Below are 24925 nucleotides of genomic sequence, written 5' to 3' on the forward strand. Positions count from 1 at the left end.
TCAAATAAAATTAATCAGCATGTCTCTATGTTTTTTTTACCTTGAAACATCACTTATTTATTTAAAAAATTGAAGAATAATCTGCTTTTCAGTTATTGTTTTTAACAATTGTAATACTGCCTAAAAATTCGCGATATTTTGTTGAACTACGAGTTAAACTAGTGTTCTAATTATACAAAGAGTAAAACTGTAAGTATATCTAAAAACGGTACTAAAACGGAAAATGTACTTTAAACTACGAAAATTCGCAATATACCCCATGTCAATAAAATGTTACCGACTGTAACTATGAGGGTCCAAAAATGTACAGCAAAATCTAGTCAACAATTTTTTTTAAATCTGGTATATATAAAGGTTTTTAGGGTCGCTAAATTTGAAAAGAACCTTAAAATTCAAAAATTTAAAATGGCGGACATAATTTTTTATCATGTACAGATTCTTATGAAACTTGGCATAGGAAAGTTTTTGTGGTAGCTGAATTTGAATTTTGATTTTAAAATTAAAAAATTAAAAATATCTGATCCAAAGTGACAATATTTATATCAAAAATTTAAAGTTTACGAATAGAACTATAAATAGACTCCCAAGAAGACAAAGCTGCATAATTGATAGTTCCAACAATGGGTCAATAGAAGGACTATTCGATACTGTAATCACCATAGCCTCCGAGTCTTATCAGAGTTTATAACAAGTTCATTATCTTTCTCCTGGTGTACAATGTAATCAATTAATAAATACATTGCAATAAATTGTGTCAAAATTTATTAACCACACAAAGTAGTTGAAAAAAAAACTATAATCATTTCTTGAAAAGATAAAAAAGAAAAAATTTATAGTCAAATGATATATCAATAATTAAAAAAAATAAAACCGGTTAAATACTACAAAAACATGTGTTAGCTACTAAATACATTTAGTTACAAAATTCGAAATGAACTTAACGTCAATGTTGAAAGTACTTTTTATACTTTTTACTTTCATTGTTGTTTTAAATGTGAGTTTCATTCATTTATTACTCGAAAAAAAATCGATTTTAGACTATTTAAATACAATAATAACAAGTTTTAATTAAATACAATTTTGATGTATTTTTAATTATTTTTCTTTTATAATTGATACATTTTAATTATATTTTTTTACAATTTGCGATTTTAAAAAACCAGAAAGTGATATTTTTACAAGAAAAATAATAAAATAAAAAAAAATAAAAAATTAATTGATTTTCCATTTTAGGCATCTGTATTTCGAAAAGGTACTATTACTTCAGGAAATATAATTCAAGGACAATATGCCAATGGTGTCATTGTAAAAAACAATAATGATCGTCAAGAAATTTTGTGGCAAGAAAGACAAGATAATTGGAAGGTAAGTGCACTGAAAAAAAAATTTATTTAATTCAAATAATCGGTTACTTGTCTATTATATATCAGATAAATATTTATTTGTGTCAATTAAATCGTATTTATTTTAAATACAGAAATTATTGATTCAAATATAGTTTATTTATTTTAAAAATTATTTGGTTCAATTAAATATTTATTTCATAATAGTTAAATAACTAATTTTGAATTAAACACATTTTTTTTCACTGTAATAAATTTAATTTTTTTTAAAGGTTTATTTCTCAAAAATTTATGAAGAGTCAGGATTAGTGGAAAATTATATATTTGATAATATTTGTGATAAACAATCAAGAGGATCAATAAAAGAGTCAATTAAGCGTTTTGTTCTAAACAAACTTGGAAAAGCTAATAGATGTCCAATAAGAAAGGCAAGAGATTATAAAAAAAAAATATTTTAATGCAATTAAAATCATAAATTTATGTTTAAAAAAATTTGAAATTCTAAAAATTATTTTTTTATTTATAGGGTACAGTAAAAATTACCTATCCAATGATATTCACGTTCGAAACAACAAAAGGCGATCGTTGTGGACCATTTATAACAATGATTCATATTGTTGAAAATAATCAAAATTATTCTAATAAAACTCCATTGCTTCTCACTTGTATATTTAGAGGATTTACAATCGGTGATGATTGTTGAAAGTATAAAATATTCAAGGCAATGTGAGTAATAAAATAATTTTAGAATAAAATAAATTCATTAATTTATTATTTGTTAATTTCATTTATTAATTTTATTTATTAATTTTGTTTTTTTAAATTATATTTCTTAATTTTATTTATTAGATAAATTAATAATAATTTTAAAACATCAAAAAATTGATTTAATTTATAAACCATTCTTCCTAAATTCTAGATATCAGTACAATTTTAATAGTCAAGAAGAAATTTTAAGTAAAAAAATCTGAAAGTCATTGTGGCTGTGAGGTCAGAGTATTTGGCTTGCGCCCCACGGGTCCGGGGTTCGATACCCCATGATTGCAAGATTTTTCAAAACTATTTTTAAGTTTTTCAAATACTATTTTTACTCAAAATATTGTATCTAATAAATAATTAAATAATAATAATTTAAAAAAATATAAACAAATAATAATTATAAACTGTGAATTATTAAAAAAAAAATCACATGAAATAGGACAATTTAAAATGAAACAGAATTCTTTGATTATTTAAAACAAAATTTTCTTTGATTCAAATCAATATTTATTAAAAATAAAAAAAAATAAAAAAAACCTTTTTCTCGACACACGAACATTTTTTACAAAATCAACCAAAACGAGGCGCATGCATATCTTATAAAAATCATTATCTAGAATTTTCATTTAATAGAATTTCTTTTTAAACGAATCTTCATTTTTCAAATTAACATTTTTGTTTCTTTTTTTGTAAACGAAATTTTATTTAAACATAATTTTTAGGTACCGAATTTTGTATAACAGATGCGACTTTGTGCTCGTTGCATGCTTCGGCCATCTAACGGCGGTAGGACGTAATGAAGCTGTCATTATATTACTTTCCTACTTTTCGTTTTGCAATCGCGTTTTTGTATAGAGTCGTCCCTTCAAATTTTCTTTACGAATACATTTTTAATACTACAAAAAAAATATAGTTGAAAAAATAATATTTTTTCATATAAAGAAATAAAGAAAATATGATATAAAACTGTAAATTTTATCTACAATAATAAATTAACTAAAAAGAACCGGTTGGTTGTTATATAAAACTATCCAGTTAGCTGTTTAATATATTTAGTTAGAAAATTGAAATGAATTTTACGACAATGTTAAAATTACTTTTTACACTTTTCGCCTACATTACTGTTTTAAATGTAAGTTTCCTTTAATATTACCTGAAAAAAATTGATCCATATGAGAAAAATCGTGTTTGATGAAAAACAATCGTTTATTTATTTTTTTTTTTTACATTAGGCTGGCTCAATTCGAAAAGTCACTTTTACTTCAGGAAATATAACTCAAGGAAAAAATGCCACTGGCGTAAGTGTAAAAACTAATAATGGTCATCAAGAAATTGTGTGGCTGGAAAATCAAAATAATTTAAAAGTAAGCAGGACAAACATTTTCTTTCTTTCTTCAAAGTAATATAAAACAAAAAATTAACAAAAAAAAATATACGAACAAAGTAAGGATAAAGAAAAAATTGGGACTGAACATATTTGTTAGATTTTCATGTAATAATATTAAACTTTTCCTAAAAAAAAAATTTTATTTTTTAAAACTACCTAAATCAAAAAACTGAAACAAAAAAAAGTTTTGTAATTTAGTTTTCTAAAGGTATTTATTTTTATAAGAAACATGTGAATATATATACCTAGCAAAAAATATAATTATATAAAAAAAATATATATATATATATAGTAATTATAATTTTCAATTATATCAAAATCTACTGTAATTTTTGTTAGGTTCATTTTTCAAAAATTTACGAAGACACTGGCCTAATGAAAAATGCTCTAGTGACTAATTTATGTGAAAAACAAAATAAAGGTTCCTTAGAAAATGCCATTAAGCGTTATGTTCTAAACAATCTTGGCAAAACTAGTAAATGTCCAATAAAAAAGGCAAGATATTAAAAAAAAAAAAAATATTAAATTATGCAAATCTTAGCAATGCACAAAGATTCTGGGTTTTAAAGGAAATATGAAATTGCAAAAAAAAATTTTGTTATTTTTAGGGTACAGTTAAAATTATCTATCCGATAACTTATACATTCGAAACCACAAAAGCTGAACGTTGTGGACCATTTATTTCAACTCTTCATGTTATGAAAAATAATCAAGAAGATTCTAATGAGACTCCTTTGCTTGTTAGAGCAATGTTTAGGGGAACTTTAACTGGCAATGATTGTTAAACGGATAATGTTAAGAGTCTGAATGATTCTGCCATCTAACGGCGGTAGGGCGTAATGAAGGAGTTATTAATATCAATTTCCTACTTTTCGATTTGCAATTGCGTTTTTGTATGGATTCCCACAATCTTTCGGATTTAGAAAATTATACTTGGTGTTTTGGCCGATTTTGTAAAAAAAATTGCCGTGTTTCGAGAAATACGATGATTCTAAAAGCACAGTATTTTTTCATTAAAAATTTTTTCGATATTTAAAAATTTTTTTTATCACTATATTTAATACGTCTAAGAAACCAATGAAATATCTTTTAAGAACGTAATTATGATAAGACATAAACTTGACATACTTTAATATTTCCTTTTAAAAAAGTGTATTTCTTAAAAATAAAATGTTAAATAAAAATTATTGAAATTAAAATTTATTTTTTATCTAGTGCATTTTACTATAACCGTAAAATGTGTATTATAATATTTAAAATGGATAGTTATTAATGTTATGAAAGCTTTTTTATCAAACGTAGAATGTCAAAAAAAAAAAATAAATAAAAGTGTTTAAGAAAAATTTGTATTTTAATTTATGAAAAATATTTTGAATATCTGTTATATCTTATTCCTATATCAATATAGATTAATTGAAATAAATTTATACAAAGTATCATTAATAATTATTATTATTCATGTTTAGCTTACATTGTATTTCGTTAAAATTTTCAGACATAAATGTACTATGCTTAGCTCCGTAATATTTTTTATTTGCAACAATAACGGGTTATGATAAAAAAAAGAAATAAATTCTAGCCAATTTATTTACCTTAATTACATTCTTAAAAAATATAAAACTATTTTGTTTATTATAAACAAGTCGATAAGAATCCAGACATTAAGATTACTTTGCCACTAAATATGCGAAATTTTTTTTTTTATATCAAAAGACTAGTTTAAAAATTATTTATTTTATTACAACAGTTAGCAAACAAAAATGTTGAAATTAATATGTTTTTTTATGATTTTTGCAATTGCTACAAATGTAAGTATCATAAAGTTTTTACAGTCAATATTTACCAAAAAAAAAAAAGTTAAAATAAATGTTAATTATAAAAATGATTAAAAAATTTCATATATTTTATTATTACACAGTGGGAAATTTACCATTGGCAAAAGAGTGGCCCAATATTGGCAGCAATGGCCTAATATTGGACCATCATTGGTCTTATAATGGCCCAATGGTTGCCATTGGCAATTTCTCACTCGTTATTTATTTAAATATTTTTCGCTAAAATTATTAGATGTATGTTTGAAAACCAAAATTTGAAAAATTATTTAGAAATATTTTTTACATGATATTTTTTTTTATAACTTTCTTATAATTTTTATATACAAAAAATGAACTTTAATTTTAGGTAGTAAATGCCTTATTTTTCACAAAACAAAAACCTTTAGTTAATCGAACCATTATTGTTTATTCTGGCGATTTTGAAATGAATAATATTACAACAGGTTTAAAATTATCAAAAGAGGATAATAATCTGAAATTTTTATGGACGGAAGAATTCAACAATTATAATAATTCTTTTAAGGTTAGTAAATTTTAATTACAAAGATTTATAAAAAACAAAAATTTTTTTTCTCTTGCGTACCAGACTAATTATTTATTACGTATTTTGGGGTCATTAAATCCAAATCCAAAGTCAGAATTCCAAAATTGGTTCGTTTTTATTTTCTAACCTCAAAAAATATACATATTTTTATATATATTTTGATGTGTAATAAAAAAACTCAATCTAATTATGAAATTCTTACTGTATATTAAAATTAAAAAATTTTAATTACATTTTTCAAATATCCGCCATTTTGGATCCGCCATATTGGATACACACCATTTTTGATTTGGAAATTATATTTAATTATTACATAATTTAAACTTCTGAATCTGAATTTACAATAAGAACTACAAAATGAGCTCCAATTTTTGCTTTAAACCGCAAATTTTAAACAAAAAAAAAATTATATTTTTTGAGGTTAAAAAAAATAATAAACCAATTTATTTTTGATTTTAATTTAAAAATAAAATGTAAATTTATTATTTAATTTAAAACAAACTCAACTTAAGATTTTATATAAACAATATTGTTTTGCAGGTTTACGTAAATTATTTCTTTGCAAATTCTGGAATACGTGAAATTATAACTATTCCCAATGCGTGTGGTACTTATAGAACTGACACTATACAACACTTTCTTCAAATTTTGGTTTTAAAAGGATTTGCTGATACTTTCACGTGTCCAATTAAAAAGGTAATGTCACAAAAAAATTAATTGTTAAAAAATAAAAAAAAAAAGTTCAATGAATCATACGAAAAAAAGTTTTTATCATTTTTAAAAGGTTTATTTCTTTCACTCTATATTTGTTTAATAAGAAAAATTATTTTTTTGATATAAAAAAAATTACAATTGAATGAAATGTAGGTTTTCTTTGAATTAAAGAAATTTTGTTTACATCCAAAAAAAAAAAAATTTCTTTAAATTAATAAAAATTATAGTACATTAATATAAGATTAAATAAAACATTTCTTTCATTGGAAACAAAGATTTTAAAAAAAAATTGTATTCAATATTTTTTTATATCAAAGGAATAATTCTTCTGAATTAAACAGTTGCAGTGATAGAAAATATTTCTTTAAAATAACAAAAAAAAAATTTGTTGGATACTCTTTTAAAATTTAAGGTACTAATTTAAAAATGTCATAAATTATATATTAAATGTAAAATATATAATTTCCACAGGGAGCAACGGGCAATTTTCAAATGCCATTAGTTTATTCATACATGACAAGAAATCCAGCATGTGGACCTACTTACGCAATGTATAATGTATTTAAATTAAATCCAAAAAAGCCTAAAATTACTCCAGTACTTTTTGTTGCTACATTTACAGCACATATATCTGGTCCTAATTGTTATCCTAAAGCACAATATAATAATTTTATTTAATTATTATATTTTATTGAATTATTAAAATTTATTTAATTATCATTATTTATTTAATTATTATAATTTATTTCTATCTAAACTTTATAATTTATAACGATTAAATATATTAACAATAATATAATTTCATATACAGTATTAATAACCCTGCCCTAATTTTTTTTTTTTTAATAAATTAAAAATAAATAAATTTTCAAATTATCTGCAACAATGAAGGATTTTGACCTAAAAAATAAAATATTCATCCAATTTACTATTTTAAATACATTTTAAAAAATTATACAAGGGTAATTTTCTTGCACAAATCACTCAAAAAAATTCATGGTAAATTTAACTAAATTTTAACTATTTTTTTTTTTTTTAATTTTTATTAATTTAGTTAACCTTAAAACATTTAATTAATGTCCATGTTTAATAAGAGTTTGTCCATGTTTATTAACCTCCATGTTGAGGTTATAATATTTAATTCTGATATACCTAACAGAGAAAAATCCTAAAACGCTGGGGATTGAACGCACGACCCTAACATTCGCAAGCCGACAACTTAACCAACTAACCACGCACGCACGCTAGGATGGCTTGCATGATACTTAAGAACGATCTTGTTACTATGCAGTTAATTTTACTATCCAATGCAGTCAAATTTACTACTTTTAATAGTTATTATCTTCTTTTAATTAATACGTCTCAAACTTTACATAAAAACTTTTTTAACTGCTAAAAATAGTAATATTTACTATACAAAATAACAGTTAATTTCACAACAAAAATTATATGTTAGACTTAAACGACAGTCTTCAGTTGTTTTTCTGCAACTATGAAAAATTGGTTTTTTCAACTACATAAATCATAAAAATTACTATTTTTAACAATTGTTAAGTGAAATTGACTACTAAAATTTAGTACCACCAACTGTCTAAGTTTAGTTAAAATGGTTCTGAATATGGTACTTTTAACTGCTTTTTTTTAACTACACATTTTTAGTCATTTTTACCAATGTCATTTTTTTGTGTGAAAACGATGAGCGATAAAGAATTTGGACATTAAGTTTATTTTCACACAAAGACTACGAAAAACAAAAAAAAAAAACATTTTTCTTTTTTCCATCAAAAGACCAGTCAAAAAATTTAAATATTTCATCACAACAAAATGTTCATATTCATATGTTTTTTTGTGTTTTTCACTGTCGATACATTATAACTTCATGACTAAAAATCCTGCATATAGTAAAACATAATCATTAGCATTAATTTTTTATTATTTATTATTATATTAATATTATTTATTAATAAAAATAAATTTTAAAAACCAGCTTTTTAAAAATGAAAAAAAAAATTTCCTTAATAAAATAATTTAAAAAAATTTTTAAAGTTTTACATTTTATAATTTATTTATCTTTAACTGACCAAATGTAATGGCAAAAAAAAGTACATACCATTTATAATGAGTGATGGACCGAAAAGCGACAGCTGAAAAAAATTAAAGTATCATTAAGTATTTTAAGAGTTTTGGAACCTCGAAAGCTGAATATGTAGTCCAAATCAAAAAATTCAAAATGTCGACCTTTACAAAAACAACCGAATTAACGATTTTCAAACAGATTTATTAAAATTAAATTTCACTTTTTTTGTGAATATTTTTAAAACGTCATTTTGAATTCTTCAAATTGGATTTTTTTAGCAAAATTTTACAAAATCATATAAAATAATTTTGAAAAAATAGATTTATTGTATATATACGTATATTGAAATAATTAAGATAAAATAACGTAAACTTTTTAACAATATCTTTAGAGTAATTAAAACGTGGTCAGTTAATGTTACTTTACAAAAACAAGTCAGTAAAAAATTTATTTTACATTGATAAGAAATATTTAGAGTATATTATATAAGTTTCTGCGAAAAATAAATGTTTTTTAAAAAAAACCTTGAATTCTAACTAAGCAACTTGAAAATATGTTCAAATTTATTTATCTACTTTTTGCACTCGTTGCTGCTGCAAATGTGAGTTTTTTAAAAATTTTAATCTTCCATTATTATCAGTATTATTATATATTAATAATAATGATGATTATTTTTCTATTTTAATGAAGATTTTATAGGGTCATTTGGGGTAAATGTAAACGGATTTACTTAGTTTCGACAATAATGTAAGTTTTTTATTTTAAAAAGCAATACTTCCGGTTTTCTACTGCATGAACTTGTTACTTCACTTCCCTAGAAACATTTTATGAGGTACAAAAAAATATTGATCAACTTGAATCGCTTAAAACTGACTGTTTACATTTACCCCGAGATTTTGAAATTTTCCCAAATTTCGGGGTAAATGTAAACACCCCTGTAGTTTAAAGAGGTTTAAGAAAAGTTATCCCCAGTATACTGAAAAAAAATTCTTGGTAGATGTAAAATAATTGAACCAATTGATTGATATGCAACATATAAAATAAGCAATCATTACCATAACAAACCTAGTAATGTAAAAACTTGAATAACTTCAATAAATTTTAATAGATTTTCATTCAACTTAGTGAAAATAAGTTTTTAAGGTTGTTGAATAAGATTCTAAAATCGAATTTTTAAATTTCAAAATGGCGGATCCAAAATGGCGGACAAACATAAAAATATTGTTAAAAATTGATCAAATTTGCTTGAATCTCGCTACTCGGGGGTTTTTGAGGTCACTGAATACGAATTTGAAGACAAATTTAAAATTTTCAAAATGGCGGATCCAATATGGCGGATGAACCTAAAAATATTTTAAAAAATTGATCAAATTTGCTTAAATCTCGCTACTCGGAGGTTTTCGAGGTCGCTGAATACGAATCTGAAGTCAGATTTAAAATTTTCAAAATAGCGGATTCAATATCGCGAAAGAGGTTTTTAAAAATTGATCAAATTGGACTAAATTTCTCTGCCCACTGACATTTAGAAAATATGAATATCAACACAATTAATATAGTGCGAAATTTTTCCTCTTTATCAATCAATCAATCAATTAATCAATCAATCAATCAATCAACCAATCCATAAATCAATCATCCAATCAATCCACCAATCAATCACTCAATCAATCAACCAATCCACCAATCAATCCACCAATCAATCCACCAATCACTCAATCAACCAATCTATGAATCAATTATCCAATCAACTAATCAATCCACCAATCAATCCATCAATCAATCAATCTATCAATCAATTTATCAATCAATCAACCAATCAATCATTCACTCTTATTCTAGGATTCCTACGTACCTGAGTTTTATTTACCAATCGTGAAGACTCGCTTTCACATATTTTAAACACGTAAATGCACTATGCAATACTATACAGGTCTATACCTGCAACTGACTAACACGAAGGAGATATAAAAGAAGATCCAATTTCGTTTTTTATGTAATTTTACAGGGCCAAAATAATGTAATTGTGAAATAGAAGCAAATTTATTCAATTATTTTCTTTTAAAATGCAGCAGAAATTCTGTTTACATTTACCCCGAGTTTTCGAATTCTCGGGGTAAATGTAAACACTTAATTATCTATTAACTGAATTGACGAAATTAAAAAATCAAAATCAGCTTTTGTTAAGGGATTCATAAGGAATAATTAGAAATTTTAGTTTGAATTTTTAGTTCATTTTTATTCAAATGCGAGACAAAATACTGAAACAGTAAATCTTTGATTTTCAATCTTTCATGCATTAAGCGACAAATTGGAGTATGGCTTTGACAATTGTCGAAAAAAAAAATTGGCAATACTCAGAACCTGTTGCAGGTGAGCTGAGGTTAAAATATTGGGGTCGAACTTAATTTTAAATCTGTAAATTAAGCTGCAATATCTGCTGTTTACATTTACACCTTGTTTACATTTTCCCCAAAGGGCCCTATTAATTTTAATTTATTCCAACAATATTAAATATTTAATTTGCTTATTATAATAATATTAATTATTAATAATTAATATTAAATAACATTTAGTACGATTTTCATTTTTATTGAAGGCTTATAAACGATACGTCAATCTTCCCGAAGGAGATGTTGTACAAGGAAAAAATGCTTCTGGAATAATTGTAAGACCAAAAAGTACCTATCTCGAAGTTGAATGGCTGGAAAAATTTGATTATAAAAATTCATTAAAAGTAGGTAAAATAATTCCCCTCTATATTTCCCTCTTCCTTTAAGAGTAATTTTTAATATTATTATTTCAGAATTTTATTAAAATACAAATGAGATGATTGAATTTTTCTTTTGTTTTATTAATATAAAAATTATTTTATTATTTTCTTAATATAAAAATTGTTTTATTGCATTATTAATAAAAAAATGAATTTATTTTCAGCGAGCATTAAATAAACAATTTTGTTATTAAACAGATTATTTTTCAGAGTAGTTGGAAATATGCTATAAAATTTATTTTGTTCTAGATTTATTTCAATTATTTTTTTGAGGATTCTGGTGTACGTGAAATTGTTGAACTTAATAATTTATGCGCTAAATATAAATATGGCACTTTAAATAATGCCGTTAAAAAATTTGTATTGGCTAAACTCGGGAATACCAATAAATGTCCAATAAAAAAGGTATAATTTAAAAATATTCCATATGCGTTACAAATATGTTTTTTTTAATACCTGCACGGAAAATGCGATTTACTAGGCCTGGTGGCAGAGGTTCAAAATAGCCTATTCCTTTATGTGTCACGTGATCGTGAGGGAAATGCTCATTTCTCCCACTAGTAGAAGAAATAGGTTGAAGCATTCATAAGCTCTCAGTCCACGCCCACTTGGAAAGATTCCCCGAAAAGTGCCCCCTGGAGGTTCTATCAGAATTTTGCCGGAACTTCAGTCGGAATTCCATCGGAGTTAAAAAAAATTTCCGATGGGATACCGACAGAATTCCGATTAATTTTCTTTCAAAATTTTTAGAGTCCTAATTCTGTCGGAACTCCGTCGGAATCCCATCGGAAATTCTTTGAAACTCCGATGGAATTCCGACGGAATTACGTTGGAAGGTCCGGTGGAATTCTGATAGAACCTCCAGGGGACACTTTCCGGGGAATCTTTCCAAGTGGGCGGGGATTATTAAAATATTATATAATTTCTTATTCTTATTTAATTAAATTTACGTGATTACATCAATTCTGAGAAGCAAATGAGTTCAAACATGTGATTGATAAAATATAAACATAAATGTTTAGGGAAATATCACCCACATTCTATTATCTCCAATACAAAAAAAATAATAGTATTGTCAAAATTTAAAGGGACATAATATTCTTAATTTCTATATTATTCAGTATAATGAAGCGCGTGAGAACTATATCATCAGATAAGGTTGTAAACATCACAGAAAAACCCAAATCTCAAATTGAGTACAAAATTTATTCTCAATTTGATACGCATCAAAAATGAGACAGGCAGATGGCGCCACGTTCTATGTCATTTAACATGCACTCATTTTGAAATGCAACAAATATGAGTCCAACTTTTTTCTATGATGTAGTAGAAATTTATAAATGAAAATACGTTAGCATTTATCTTTTTTTTTTTGCTTTTCCAATTTTCATACTATACTTATATATATTTATATTCTTCTCCTTTATTTTTAAGTTATTTGTCGCTTTTCAAACTAAATTAGAGGAATCTTTCCAATAATTATTTAATTTTTTAGCTTTTGTTATTAACTTTTCAAAATTCTTTTACTTGTTTAAACAATTGATTGTTCATCGTTTCAAAGAATTTGATGCTAAGGAAAATAATAATAAATAAAAGAATTAGATATTTTTATTTAAATATTCAAAATAAACAATTAATCAGACGATATAGCTTAGTTTGTGTATCCGCGTTGATATCGCAGCAATAAATCGATGTATCGTTTCATTTCCTAACTAACTTCATGTTGACACATAACGCAAGATTATAGACACTAGTGTATTTCCACTTGATGCACAATGTACTATTTTAAAATAATAAAAGAACACAGTACCTAAATAACTAAATATTATAATTATTTAAAATACATATTTTTGATAGTTTTTTTTAATTACAATTTATTATACTTTTTTTGTTTATTATTATTCAATGTAATTAATTAAAAATTTTAATTAATTATGTATATAATTATTATTTAATTAATTAATAAATTTTTAACTAATTTTTGAAAAATAATATTATTTTTAGGGTAAAAAGAAAGTCAAATTTCCAGTGAAATTTGCCTATTTGACAAAAAATAAAAATTGTGGACCAGTTTTTGCAATGTTTAACGTCTTTAGAAATAATAAAACAGATAATAATACAACTCCTATGCTAATTGGTGCAACGTTCAGAGGAACTGTAACTGGTGACGATTGTTAATTAAATAAAAAGAAAATTGTATAATTTTTCAAAAATGTTTAGAACAATGTTTTATAAATATGATCACAAATAAATAAATATTATTTTAGAAATATGAGTAAAAATTTTAGACCTCGGTGCGATTGTGTAATTTTATTTTCATCTCCAGTCACACTTTCATTTTTACATTCATTTTTCAGTAAAAAATTTCCATCAAAGTGAAAATGATAGTGAAAGTGATAATAAAAGTGATAGTGAAAATGATAGTGTTTCAAAATCGGATTAAATTTACAAAATAATCGCCATTTTGTTTTTTTATCCATTATTAAAATACAACATTTTTCCTAATCAAAAAGCATAAAATTCACTTGAAACTTATTACTCGGGGATTTTTTGGGTCACTGATTACGAATCCAAACGATTTTTTTTTTAAAAAAGTCCGCCATATTAGATCAGACATTTTAAATTTTGAAAAACTGACAGAGGATTCGAAATCATCGACCCTGAAAACCCTCCAAGTAGAAAGTTTCAAGTGAATCTGAACGATTTTAAAAAAAGTCTTCCATATTGGATACGCCATTTTTAATTTTGAAAAACTGATAGGGTCAGCCGGGGTAAATCCGAACGCTTTTAGTAAGTTTCAACAATAACATAAGTTTTTTCTTTTGAAAGACAATACTTCCGGTATTCTGGTGCATGAAGTTGTTACTTTACTTCCATAGAACAATTTTATGGGGTAGCAAAAATTTTTGATAAATTACAATCACAGGAAACTTAGCGTTCATATTTACCTCGATACTTTGCAACTTTCCTAAAATACCGGGGTAAATACGAACGCCACTGTATTTCAGAAAAATCTTAGGGAAAATAAATTTAAAGTATTGCAATTGTTAAACTTATATAAAAACTCAAAAAAATACGATAATAAACCTATTATGTAATAATGCAACATATATAAATACAAAAATCAAACAGGTTAAAAATTAAAATGCATTCGACAATTAAAACCTTCAATAACTTTATCAAATCACAAAGAAATTTTGGAAAACTTGGTACAGAAAGTATTTTGGAGTGATTGAATGTAAATACAAAAATAAAAGTCAAATTTTTTAAATTCAAAATGGCGGACTTTCCTAAAACTTATTTTTAAAAATGATCAAATTTGCTAACTCCAAATTCGTAATCAGCGACCCTGAAACCCCCCGAGTAATAATTTTCGAGCGAATCCAATGAATTTTTTAATTCTCGTCCGCCATATTGGATCCGCCATTTTGAATTTTGAAAAACTGACTTGAAATTGGTAATCAGCGACCCCAAAAACCCTAGAATACCAAATTTTATTAAGATCCTGAAAAACTTTTTTCAACAAACCATTTGTCAAAAAAAGTGGAACACTCCTTCGAGAGAACAGAGATTAAGTTTCTGCTTATCAGTTACTAACGAGGATACATATAGAAAGAAAAACTTTTTTCTATGTACTTTTATAATGTTAAAATAATAGTGTAATTAAATAAAAACAATTTTGTGTGGCTCTGATATAAGAAAAAATTATTGAAAATACCGTTCGGAATTACCCCGGTTTTCCAATTTTCCGGGGTAAATACGAACGGTCTGATATTATTAATAAAATTTTACAGAAGGCAAAAATAAAAAATAGTTTCTGTTCCAGTATTCATAACAAACAATTATAAATAATAAAATGAATTTTTAGCTTCTTTTTCTTCAAATACGAGACAAAAAATACTGAAAGAGTGTCATCTTTGATTTTCAATCTTTTTTGCAATACTCGTTATAAATTACAAGTAGTTTAGTTTCATTATTGTAAAAAATAAATAAATAAATAATATCTGTTGCTAATACCTATATACATTTGATTTTATTATTAAAATAATATAAAATATAATATAATTAAAATAATTAAACTAATAATTTATAAAAAAGAAAATTAAAATAAAATCCTTAACAAAATTTTAAAAAGAAAAAAATTTTTAAAATCAAGAGAGTTAAAATTTTACTACTTTTTCTTATTTCTGGAGTAAAATTCCACTTTCCAAGTAAATTTCTAAAGAATTTCATTTAAAAATTTTTTAATTATTTTACTTTTACAAAAAAATATAAATATTTGAATGTTTACAGGCAAAGTCTCGAATAGTTACTCTTCGTTCAGGATTTATAACTAAAGGTGCAAATTCTAGTGATGTAATTGTTAGAAAAATTAATGATAATCAGGAAATTGTGTGGCAAGAAAATTTTGATAAAAATAATTCTTTAAAGGCAAGTATTGACAAAAAAATGGCTACTAAGGTAAAAAAAACCCACATATAAATATCCACAACTGGAATTGAGAAATTTTTTATACGAAAATAAAATTTATTTATTATTTTTTATATGCAATTTGACACACGTCATTGCGACTATTTTTTTGATTTGATTAAATATTTATTTTTATCTATTCGTACTCTACAAAAATGAATATTTCATTATTTCTATCGATTTTTTTTTATAATGTCAATAAAATTCCAACCAAAATATAATTAAAATAAATAAAATAATTTTTTCTCCTCAAATAATTATATAAAAATAATTTTTTAAAATCAGTTACAAAATGAAATATTTTTTTTAAACCTCAGATTTTGTTTAAAAAAAAAAAAATAAAATCGTGTCTTTTACCCAAAAAGAGTCAAAGTTTTTTTTTTTTTTTTTTTATTCAAAAAATGTTTGGAAAGAAACATTTTTTCATCTGGATCACTTCACGTGAAATTACCCATAAATGAGGAATTCCATGTGAAGTGATTAAGGTGGAAAAAAATTTTTTTCCGAAAATTTGGGTAATTTATAGTTCTATGGGATGATAATTCATAGCAAAAAGCTTTTTTTTCATTTAGACTATAATTTACTTGGGGGGGAGGGGAGTTTCAATAGTTTTTTTTGCGTCTTTTCGATTTGTAAAATGCATTTTTGAAAAAGACCATAAAAAATGAAGATAAAAAATAAATTTGACTTTTTCAGGGGGGAAAGATACATTTTTTTTTATTGAAGAAAAATAAAATTAGAATTTTCTAAGTGAAAAATAAAAAAAATAAAAAAATCATGATGTAATAAATTTATTTATTATAAATTTCTTTTAGGTTTATTTCACGCAGATTTACGAAGACGTGGGACTGACGGAAACAATTGAAATTGAAAATTTGTGTAATAAATATGAAAAGGATACTTTGATGAACGGAATTCAGCATTTTGTTCTAAACAAATTTGGAAATACCAATAAATGTACAATAAAAAAGGTAAAAAAGATATTAAAATTTTAATAAAGAATAGAAATTTATAATTTAAAAAAAAAAATTTTTTTATTCGTATAGGGTAAAGTAAAACTTTCCTATCCAATAATTCACAAATTCCATGCAAGAACAAAAAGTTTGAGATGTGGACCAATTATCGCAACAATCAACATTGTTAGAAACAAACCAACGAATTCTGAAACGACTCCTTTATTAATCTCTGCCTGGTTACGAGGTGGTATAAGTGGTTGTTAATATTATATTTGAAACTGATGTGTTATATATAAATATTGAAAAATATAATATTAAAGTATTAAAAAGTTTTTTATTGACATCTAACTATATATTTCTAAATTTTTAAATTTATAAGTGCCCAAATTTTTATCCAATTTTTTTTTTTTTTTTGCAGTGTAGAAATTAATATATAAATGAATTATATCATGCGTTATTAAAAATAAAAAGAACTTACCGATATTGATGATAGGTCCTAAAATATAGCTCTGGGGTCACTTTCACTAAGTTCAAACACTCCCGTATAATCTAAAATTGCAAAAAATTTAATGAATTTTCAAAAATCCGCACTCTTTACCTGAAACAAAAACTAAATTCCAATAATAATTATATTTTTAAATGATTAAAAACTAAATAATTATTTTAAATCTGTTTTACCGATGAAAACCATGAAATCTGTTTTATCAGCAGTCGGTAAAACAGTTTTAAATTTATGTAAACCGTCAAATAAGTTTTACCAGCAGCCGGTATAATAGTTTTGTCGGAATAATTATTGCGTATTTAATAAAATCAGTCAACTCTACGTTATTAGAACTCGGTAAAACAGTTTTTAACAGTCAAAACTCTTTTATCAGCAGTAGGTAAAAAAGTTTTTTTTCAACCAAGCATTATTGTCGATTTAATCGGTCTAATCTGTTTTATCAGCAGTCGATAAAATAATTTTGACTAAGAATTATCATCGATTTAATCGGTCTAATCTGTTTCATCAGCTGTCGGTAAAAAAGATTTTTTAAAACTAATAACGCAATTCAATTCCACGTGATAAATTACTACATAAACATATATGACTTGATTTTTTAAAAAAATTTATTATAAAAATTCTCTATATGGGTAATATAAGTATAATGTAAAATTTAAGTTTTAATTTAACATTAGATTAAAGTACATCAGGTTAAGAAAAAAAAACGTGAATTTTGCTATTATTCATTTATTATTTTTGTTTAAACTTACAAGCAAACTATACTGCACTTAGGTATTATTTTTTAAATGCAACAAAAACGAGTTATGATAAAATAACAAAGTTTTGTAGACAATTTATTTATCTTTATTACATTTTCAAAAATATAAAAGTGTATAATTTTCCTAAACATAATTGATAGTTACGGTTTTTTGTCTAGTGTTTTTGTTATAAGGTCTACAATTATTGAAGAGTAGGTGAATTTGTTACTCCTCTTTGTAAAAAAAAAAATTTAAGTCTAAAGGGACTTCTACCAGATCACACTTTTTCGCCTAAACAATAATCGATAAGAATCCAGACATTAAGATTACTTTAGCACTAAGTTTAAGGAAATTTTTTTTTTTTTTTTTAATCAAAAGCCCATTTTATAAATATTGTATTCTGTCATTATCATACGTATCAAACAAAAATGTTGAAATTTGTATGTTTTTTTATCATTTTCGCTGTTGATACAAATGTAAGTATACATAGATCATAATTTTATACACATACTCAATATGTATAAAAAAAGGAGAATTTAGAATACAAATTACGTACTATAAAGAATTGAAAATATTGATTTATTATTCAAAATTTTTGTAAAAATGAAACAACCATAGCAAAATAAAATATATTCTATTATTATTATTATAATTTTTTTTTATTATTATTTTAATTGCTATTCAAGATAAAATGGGTAATAAAATGTATTTTACATTTACTTTTTTTTAAAAAAAAACATCTTTGGTATTATAGGTAATATGTAAATTAAGAAAAATTAAACTGTACTGAATTTAAAATTACAATTTTAGGAAGTAAACAGCTTATTTTTTACTACACCTGATGTAAACCGAACCATAATTCTTTATACTGGTAACTTTTTGATGAACAATATTACAACAGGTGTAAAATTATCAAAAGTGGGTAATAATTTGAACTTTGAATGGACGGAAGAATTCAACAATAAAAACAATTCTTTCAAGGTTCGTAAATTTTAATTTTTTTTTACGTATTTAGATATATTACAGTGAAAAAAAATTTTTGTGTTTGCCACAAAATCGTTTGGTTAGGCAATTTTTTTTCTTGTAACAAAATTTTAGGTTGGTTGAAACAAAGTCGTAGAGTTATCTCAACCAAACGTTTGGTTAGGCCAACAAAATTATTTGATTGAACATTTTTAAATTCCAACCAAAATTTGGTTACGACAACAAAATAATTTGGTTAACAAAACAAAATAGTTTGGTCTAAAAAACCAAATTATTGCTTTGTTGTCCTAAACAAAATTTGGTTACGACAACCAAATAATTTAATTCACTCTCAGCTCGTACCTTAAGAAAACAATTAGTTTAAATCTCTCAACAAGATGGGTAGTCCAGTGGTCAGAGCTCCCGACAAGCAATTTAAAAACAGAGGTTCGATCCCAGGCGGAGATGAGATTTTTTAATGTCCACAAATATGTCAATTGGATAAATATACATTAAACGTTCAATCGATAATAAATAAATAATAAAATAATTAAAAAAGATAAAATGAAAAGAAATAAGGTGGAATAAAATTTTTAATTTTACAAAAAAAAAACCTGTTGATTTGATCAACCAAACATTTTTGTTAACCTAATAAAAAAATTTAGTTCAGCTAACCAAACATTTTTGTTATGTCAACAAAAAATACTCAACCAAATTTTTTGGTTGACTCAAACGAATAGTTTGGTTGCTTAAATATCAAGAAAAATTTTTTGTTGGCCCAATTAAATTTTGATTGCTCTGATAAAACATTTTTCTCAGTATATTATTTTTTATACTAATCTAATTGTATGAAATACAAATTTAAAAATAAAATAAAGTCAGCTAAAAAATCATAATATAAACAAAAACAAATTTCATTTAAATTTTAAACTCCTGTTTTTATATAAATAAATATATAATAAATTTACTATTTAATTGGAAAAAAATTGTAAACTTTATTTTATACGTTGTTTTTATATAGGCTTACGTAAATTATTTTTTTGCAAATTCTGGAATACGCGAAATTGTAACTGTCCCTAATATGTGTAACACTTATAAAGAAGACAGTTTACAATATTTTCTTCAACTTTTGATCTTAAAAGGATTTGCAAATACATTCAAGTGTCCAATTAAAAAGGTAAGAAATGAATTTATAAACCTAAAAAAAATTGATTTATAAAAAAATAAAAAAACGAATTTTCTTTTCATCAAAATAAAAACTTATTTGAAAATATTAAATTAATTTTTAGAGATTAAATGACTTTTTAATTAAGATGTTCTGTTTCATTTAAATATATATATATATATAAATAATTTAAATATTATATTATATAAAATGTAATTTTCACAGGGATCAACGAGCACTTTTGAAATGCCATATACTTATACGTATACAACTAAAAATCATGCTTGTGGACCCTTTTATGCAATGTACAATATTTTTAAATTAAATCCAAAAAAACCTAAAATTACTCCAGCACTATTTGTTGCTACATTCACAGGACATATATCTGGTGCCAATTGTTATCCGAAAATAAAATATAATCATTTAAATTAATTTTAACTTTAATAATTTGTAATTATTATAAAATATAATAAAATAAACAAAATAATATAAATTTACTTTTTTTTAAGTCTTACTCACTATTAATGATTGCTTTCATTTTGTTTTCATTTTGACGTAAAATAATGATAAAAAAAAAGTTTATGAAAAATAATTAGTCAATATAGATAAAAAATTCATTAATACATTGTATATAATAAAAATAATAATTATAAAAAATAATTAAAACTACTACTTTAAGTAGTACATTTTTACTATTTTAATTAATTCGATAAACTCAAAGAAGATTTTTGATGCATAATTTACAAATGGTTTCCAATTAAAACTACTACTTTCAGTAGTAGCTTTTACTACTTAAAGTGGTTCAATAGGCTTTAAGAACATTTATGTCGTAGAATTAAAAAAATCCTTTGCAATTAAAACTATCACTTTAAGTAGTAGATTTTACTGCACTATGCAATTAAACAACTTATAATATAATTAAAAGATGAAAAATTTACAAGTCAAAACTTAAAAAGGATAGTTATAGCAACTAATAAAAGTAGTAAAAATGACTACTTTAAATAGTTAAATTACCAATTGGACAAGCATAAAGTAGTCTTCGAGTAGTTTTCAGACTGTCGTAGCGAGCGTGCGTGGTTAGTCGGTTAAGATATCAGATAGCGAGCGTTAGGGTCGAGGGTTCAATTCCCGTCGGTTAGAAATTTTCTCTGTTAGGCACATAACCGTTAGGGCATAAGATAAGCGTCAGTATAGGAGAGAGGATGAAAAAATCAATTCTACTGATAATAAACAATTATAAATAAAAAAATAATTTTATTTTCCTACTTTAAGTAGTAAAATCTACTACTTAAAGTAGTAGTTTTAATTGCAAAATATTTATTCAATGTACCAAAAAAATGTTCTTAAAGCCTATTGAACCACTTTCAGTAGTAAAATCTACTACTTACATCTTGAGTTGTTTTAACATTTTTAAATTGAGTTAATACAATCACAAAATGTCATTCTACCATTTACATTTTTAATTGGTTTAACTATTTTTATATAGTTAAAAAGTGATTTTTTTCAAAACCGAAGTGATTAAATTTAATTTTTATTGAAAGGATGAAATTTTTTCTAACTAATTATGTAAATTAAAAAATTGTACATAAAATTTATTTAAAAAAATATTAATAAAAATATAATCCAACTTTAAACCTTCCCCTTTTCTCTTTAAAAAAAGAACTATAAAAATCATTGAAAAAAAACGGCCTCCTAAACTTGTTTCTTAATGTTTTTAATGATTAGATGTTTGTTCAGGGTAAAAATAATTAAATTTTTTTAATAATATAGATACAATGTTTATATTTGGGAATAGTTTATCTACATTTTATGATAAAAAAAAGAGAACCAGTTCTATCGCACTTACTATAAATACATGTGGTCAGCTTAAAATAATTTAAAATTAAAAATTTGCTCCTCTACAAAAATGTTAAAATTAATTATTATCCTTTATTCACTAATCGTTGTTTCACATGTAAGTTTCATTCGCTAATTTTTTAAACAAATATATATATATATATATATATTAATTTTTTTTATTCTCTCTCTTTAAATTTAAATTATATAGTAAAAAATCGTGCGTTAATTAAAATTAGTCAAAATTTGCCACTAAGTCTTAGTAATGCTTCACTAAAACTTTAATAGAAAAAAAGCAACTAAATCATATTGAAAATTACTAATTTTAAAAAATTTTAATTTTACTAAAAATTTTAATTTTACTAAAAATTAATTAAAAATACAAATTTCTACTAAATTTATTTTTTTATTTACACATAAATTATTTCTACAAAAAATGTAAACAAAATTAAATGTTTTTCTAATTTACTTTTAGGCATTAGAATTTACAATTACTGTTACTACAGGACATATAATTCAAGGGACAAATTCTAGTGGTGTAATGGTAAGAAAAAATAAAGGCCAACAGGAAATTGTGTGGCAGGAGAAATTTGATAATGATAATTCTTTAACGGTAAGCAATATAAAATTGTAAAAGCCTGTATTAGTTTTTTTACATGCTTATATATAGTAAACAATTAATTTTACTTTAAAATTAATGTAAACTTACAGTAAATATATATATTTTTTTTACGCAAAATTTAATAAACTTTTATCTAATTCTTTAGAATTCTAAATATTTAGTAAAAATGTCAATTAAATTTTGCGTAAAAAAAAATTTAAATATCTCTAAGTTATTCTATTTGGAAAAAAAATCAATGAAAAAAGTAAAGCGCTTTTTTGTAACCAATTTTTTTTAGTGGACACAGGTCTGCAAAATTCGACACGATCCCGTATCCAAAAATTGTCTAGCACGTCAGGATTTTGAGAAAAGTGGGGGTAAAAATCCAAAAAACGTGTTTTTGGAAATTTTCAATATTTTTTTTCTCTTTAACCTGACGTGTTAAACATTTCCATGAAGTCTTAAATGAAAGCTTTAATCGTACACTTTAATACTCATAAGCACAAGATCAAAAAAATAGAGAATTTTGAGAAAAGTGGGGGTAGAGACCCCAAAAAAATTTTTTTTGTTATTTTTAACATTGGAGTGGTTTTCAATGTTCTTTTGTCCGCTGAACACGATTCCAGGTTTCAAAATTGTCTAGCACGTCAACATTTTGAGAAAAGTGGGGGTAAAGAGAAAAAAATCTTAAAAACCCCCAAAAAATACGTTTTTCTGGATCTTAACCCCAACTTTTCTTAAAATCCTGACGCGATAGACAATTTTAGAACTCGGAATCGTGTTCAGCGGACAAAAGTACATTGAAAACCACTTCGATATCAAAAATAACAAAAAAAAAAAATTTTTTGGGTTTCTACCCCCACTTTTCTCAAAATGCTATTTTTTTTGTTTTGCGCATGTGGGTCTTAAAGTGTACTGTATACGTAAAAATAAGTTGTAAATTTTTTTTAGGTTTACTATATGCAAGCTTCTGAAGCTACTGGACTTGTAGAAACAATAAAAATTGACAATTTATGTAATAAATACGAAAGTGGATCTTTAGAACATTCCGTCAAGTATTTTATTTTAAATAAATTTGGAAACACTAATAAATGTTCAATAAAGAAGGTATAAAATATGAAACAGATTCTACCCACTTGGAAAGATTCCCCGGAAAGTGCCCCCTGGAGGTTCTATCAGAATTCCGCCGGAATTAGGACTCTAAAATTTTTGAAAAAAATCAATCGGAATTCCGTCAAAATCCCATCGGAAATTCTTTGGAACTACGATGGAATTCCGACGAAATTACGTTGGAAGTTCCGGCGGAATTCTGATAGAACCTCCAGGGGGCACTTTCTGGGGAATCTTTCCAAGTGGGTATATGTGACGCGCAACGACAAAAAAAAATATTCGAGGAAAAAAAATATTTTAGGTTATATTTTTAGTAATAGTTTTAGCTTGATGACAATAACACAGAAAATTAAAAGGTATTAAAATAAGCTGCAACGGTTATTATTTTAATCCAATTTTGCTTATTTTAATACCAAAATGGATTAAAATAAGCAAAATTGGATTAAAATAATAAGCGTTGCAGCTTATTTTAATACCTTTTAATTTTCTGTGAAATACCTGGGCTCATTTTTGCTGCGGTTCAAAATGAGCCAATGCTAAACGACATAGAACGTGGCGCCACCTACTTGACTCATTTTTGCTGCGGATCAAAATGATCCTGCTGGCTGGATCATTGTTTATAATAAGAATTAGTTTTCTTTGTCTATTTTCAATTTTAAAAATTACAAACATAACCTAAAATTTTTTATCTCTAAGGTAAATTTTTTCGTGGTGCGTTACATATATGGGGTATTTAACATGAGATTTTCATTCAAAATTTTTAAACATATTTTTTTCGAAATCTTCATAAAAAAATAAGAAAACAATTATTCGAAAAAAATTTTTTTAATTTAAAAAAAATTTTTTTAAATTAAAATCTTACATTGAATGCCCCATATGAATTTAGCATTGCAAATGCGTGTATATTTTTTAAAAATTAGAAAGAGATTTGAAATTTTTTTTAAAAAATGTTTTATTTCTAGCGAAAAGTCAAAATTTCCTATCCGCTAATTGCCGAATTTCAAGGAACAACGGAAAATACAAATTGTGGTTCAACTATTGGAACGTTTCATATTGTTAGAAATAATCCGACTGATTCTGATAAGACACCTGTGCTAATTAGCGCCTGGTTTAGAGGTTCTATATCTGGTGACAGTTGTGAATAACAAATATTTCA

The 24925-nt window shown here is 24.5% G+C and overlaps 7 protein-coding genes across 9 annotated transcripts; all 7 read left to right on the plus strand.

Annotated features, from left to right (window-relative positions):
- Positions 1–849: 849 nt before the first annotated feature.
- On the plus strand, positions 850–2545 carry LOC127288371 (uncharacterized). The gene is made up of 5 exons (XM_051315777.1): positions 850–994; positions 1234–1365; positions 1616–1771; positions 1870–2069; positions 2263–2545. The coding sequence occupies exons 1-4, from the start codon at positions 932–934 to the stop codon at positions 2044–2046; spliced, it is 528 nt and encodes a 175-aa protein (XP_051171734.1). The 5' UTR covers positions 850–931; the 3' UTR covers positions 2047–2069; positions 2263–2545.
- A 572-nt stretch (positions 2546–3117) lies between these two features.
- LOC127288370 (uncharacterized) lies at positions 3118–4673 on the plus strand. 2 transcript variants are annotated; one of them, XM_051315775.1, is made up of 4 exons: positions 3118–3234; positions 3335–3466; positions 3829–3984; positions 4098–4665. In XM_051315775.1, exons 1-4 carry the CDS (start codon positions 3172–3174, stop codon positions 4272–4274), a joined length of 528 nt encoding a protein of 175 aa, XP_051171732.1. In that variant the 5' UTR covers positions 3118–3171; the 3' UTR covers positions 4275–4665. The 2 variants fall into 2 exon arrangements, with proteins under 2 accessions (XP_051171732.1, XP_051171733.1); XM_051315776.1 differs by lacking the exon at positions 3829–3984 and having other exon boundaries at positions 4098–4673.
- A 456-nt stretch (positions 4674–5129) lies between these two features.
- On the plus strand, positions 5130–7384 carry LOC127288362 (uncharacterized). Its single transcript, XM_051315766.1, has 4 exons — positions 5130–5297; positions 5671–5847; positions 6409–6564; positions 7054–7384. The coding sequence occupies exons 1-4, from the start codon at positions 5250–5252 to the stop codon at positions 7258–7260; spliced, it is 588 nt and encodes a 195-aa protein (XP_051171723.1). The 5' UTR covers positions 5130–5249; the 3' UTR covers positions 7261–7384.
- Positions 7385–9123: 1739 nt separating this feature from the next.
- On the plus strand, positions 9124–13680 carry LOC127288377 (uncharacterized). 2 transcript variants are annotated; one of them, XM_051315786.1, is made up of 4 exons: positions 9124–9260; positions 11256–11393; positions 11679–11834; positions 13434–13680. In XM_051315786.1, the coding sequence occupies exons 1-4, from the start codon at positions 9213–9215 to the stop codon at positions 13605–13607; spliced, it is 516 nt and encodes a 171-aa protein (XP_051171743.1). In that variant the 5' UTR covers positions 9124–9212; the 3' UTR covers positions 13608–13680. The 2 variants fall into 2 exon arrangements, with proteins under 2 accessions (XP_051171743.1, XP_051171744.1); XM_051315787.1 differs by having other exon boundaries at positions 11256–11324.
- Positions 13681–15878: 2198 nt separating this feature from the next.
- Positions 15879–17119, plus strand: LOC127288339 (uncharacterized). The gene is made up of 3 exons (XM_051315731.1): positions 15879–15890; positions 16715–16870; positions 16946–17119. The coding sequence occupies exons 1-3, from the start codon at positions 15879–15881 to the stop codon at positions 17117–17119; spliced, it is 342 nt and encodes a 113-aa protein (XP_051171688.1).
- Positions 17120–18241: 1122 nt separating this feature from the next.
- LOC127288363 (uncharacterized) lies at positions 18242–20713 on the plus strand. Its single transcript, XM_051315767.1, has 4 exons — positions 18242–18570; positions 18905–19075; positions 20079–20234; positions 20448–20713. The coding sequence occupies exons 1-4, from the start codon at positions 18523–18525 to the stop codon at positions 20652–20654; spliced, it is 582 nt and encodes a 193-aa protein (XP_051171724.1). The 5' UTR covers positions 18242–18522; the 3' UTR covers positions 20655–20713.
- A 1408-nt stretch (positions 20714–22121) lies between these two features.
- On the plus strand, positions 22122–24925 carry LOC127288375 (uncharacterized). Its single transcript, XM_051315783.1, has 4 exons — positions 22122–22176; positions 22534–22671; positions 23611–23766; positions 24732–24925. Exons 1-4 carry the CDS (start codon positions 22129–22131, stop codon positions 24912–24914), a joined length of 525 nt encoding a protein of 174 aa, XP_051171740.1. The 5' UTR covers positions 22122–22128; the 3' UTR covers positions 24915–24925.

The sequence above is a fragment of the Leptopilina boulardi genome, unplaced genomic scaffold, assembly GCF_019393585.1.
Source record: "Leptopilina boulardi isolate dan_hultmark-lab unplaced genomic scaffold, ZJU_Lbou_2.1 LbouV2_384, whole genome shotgun sequence".
NCBI classification, from domain to species: Eukaryota; Metazoa; Arthropoda; class Insecta; order Hymenoptera; family Figitidae; genus Leptopilina; species Leptopilina boulardi.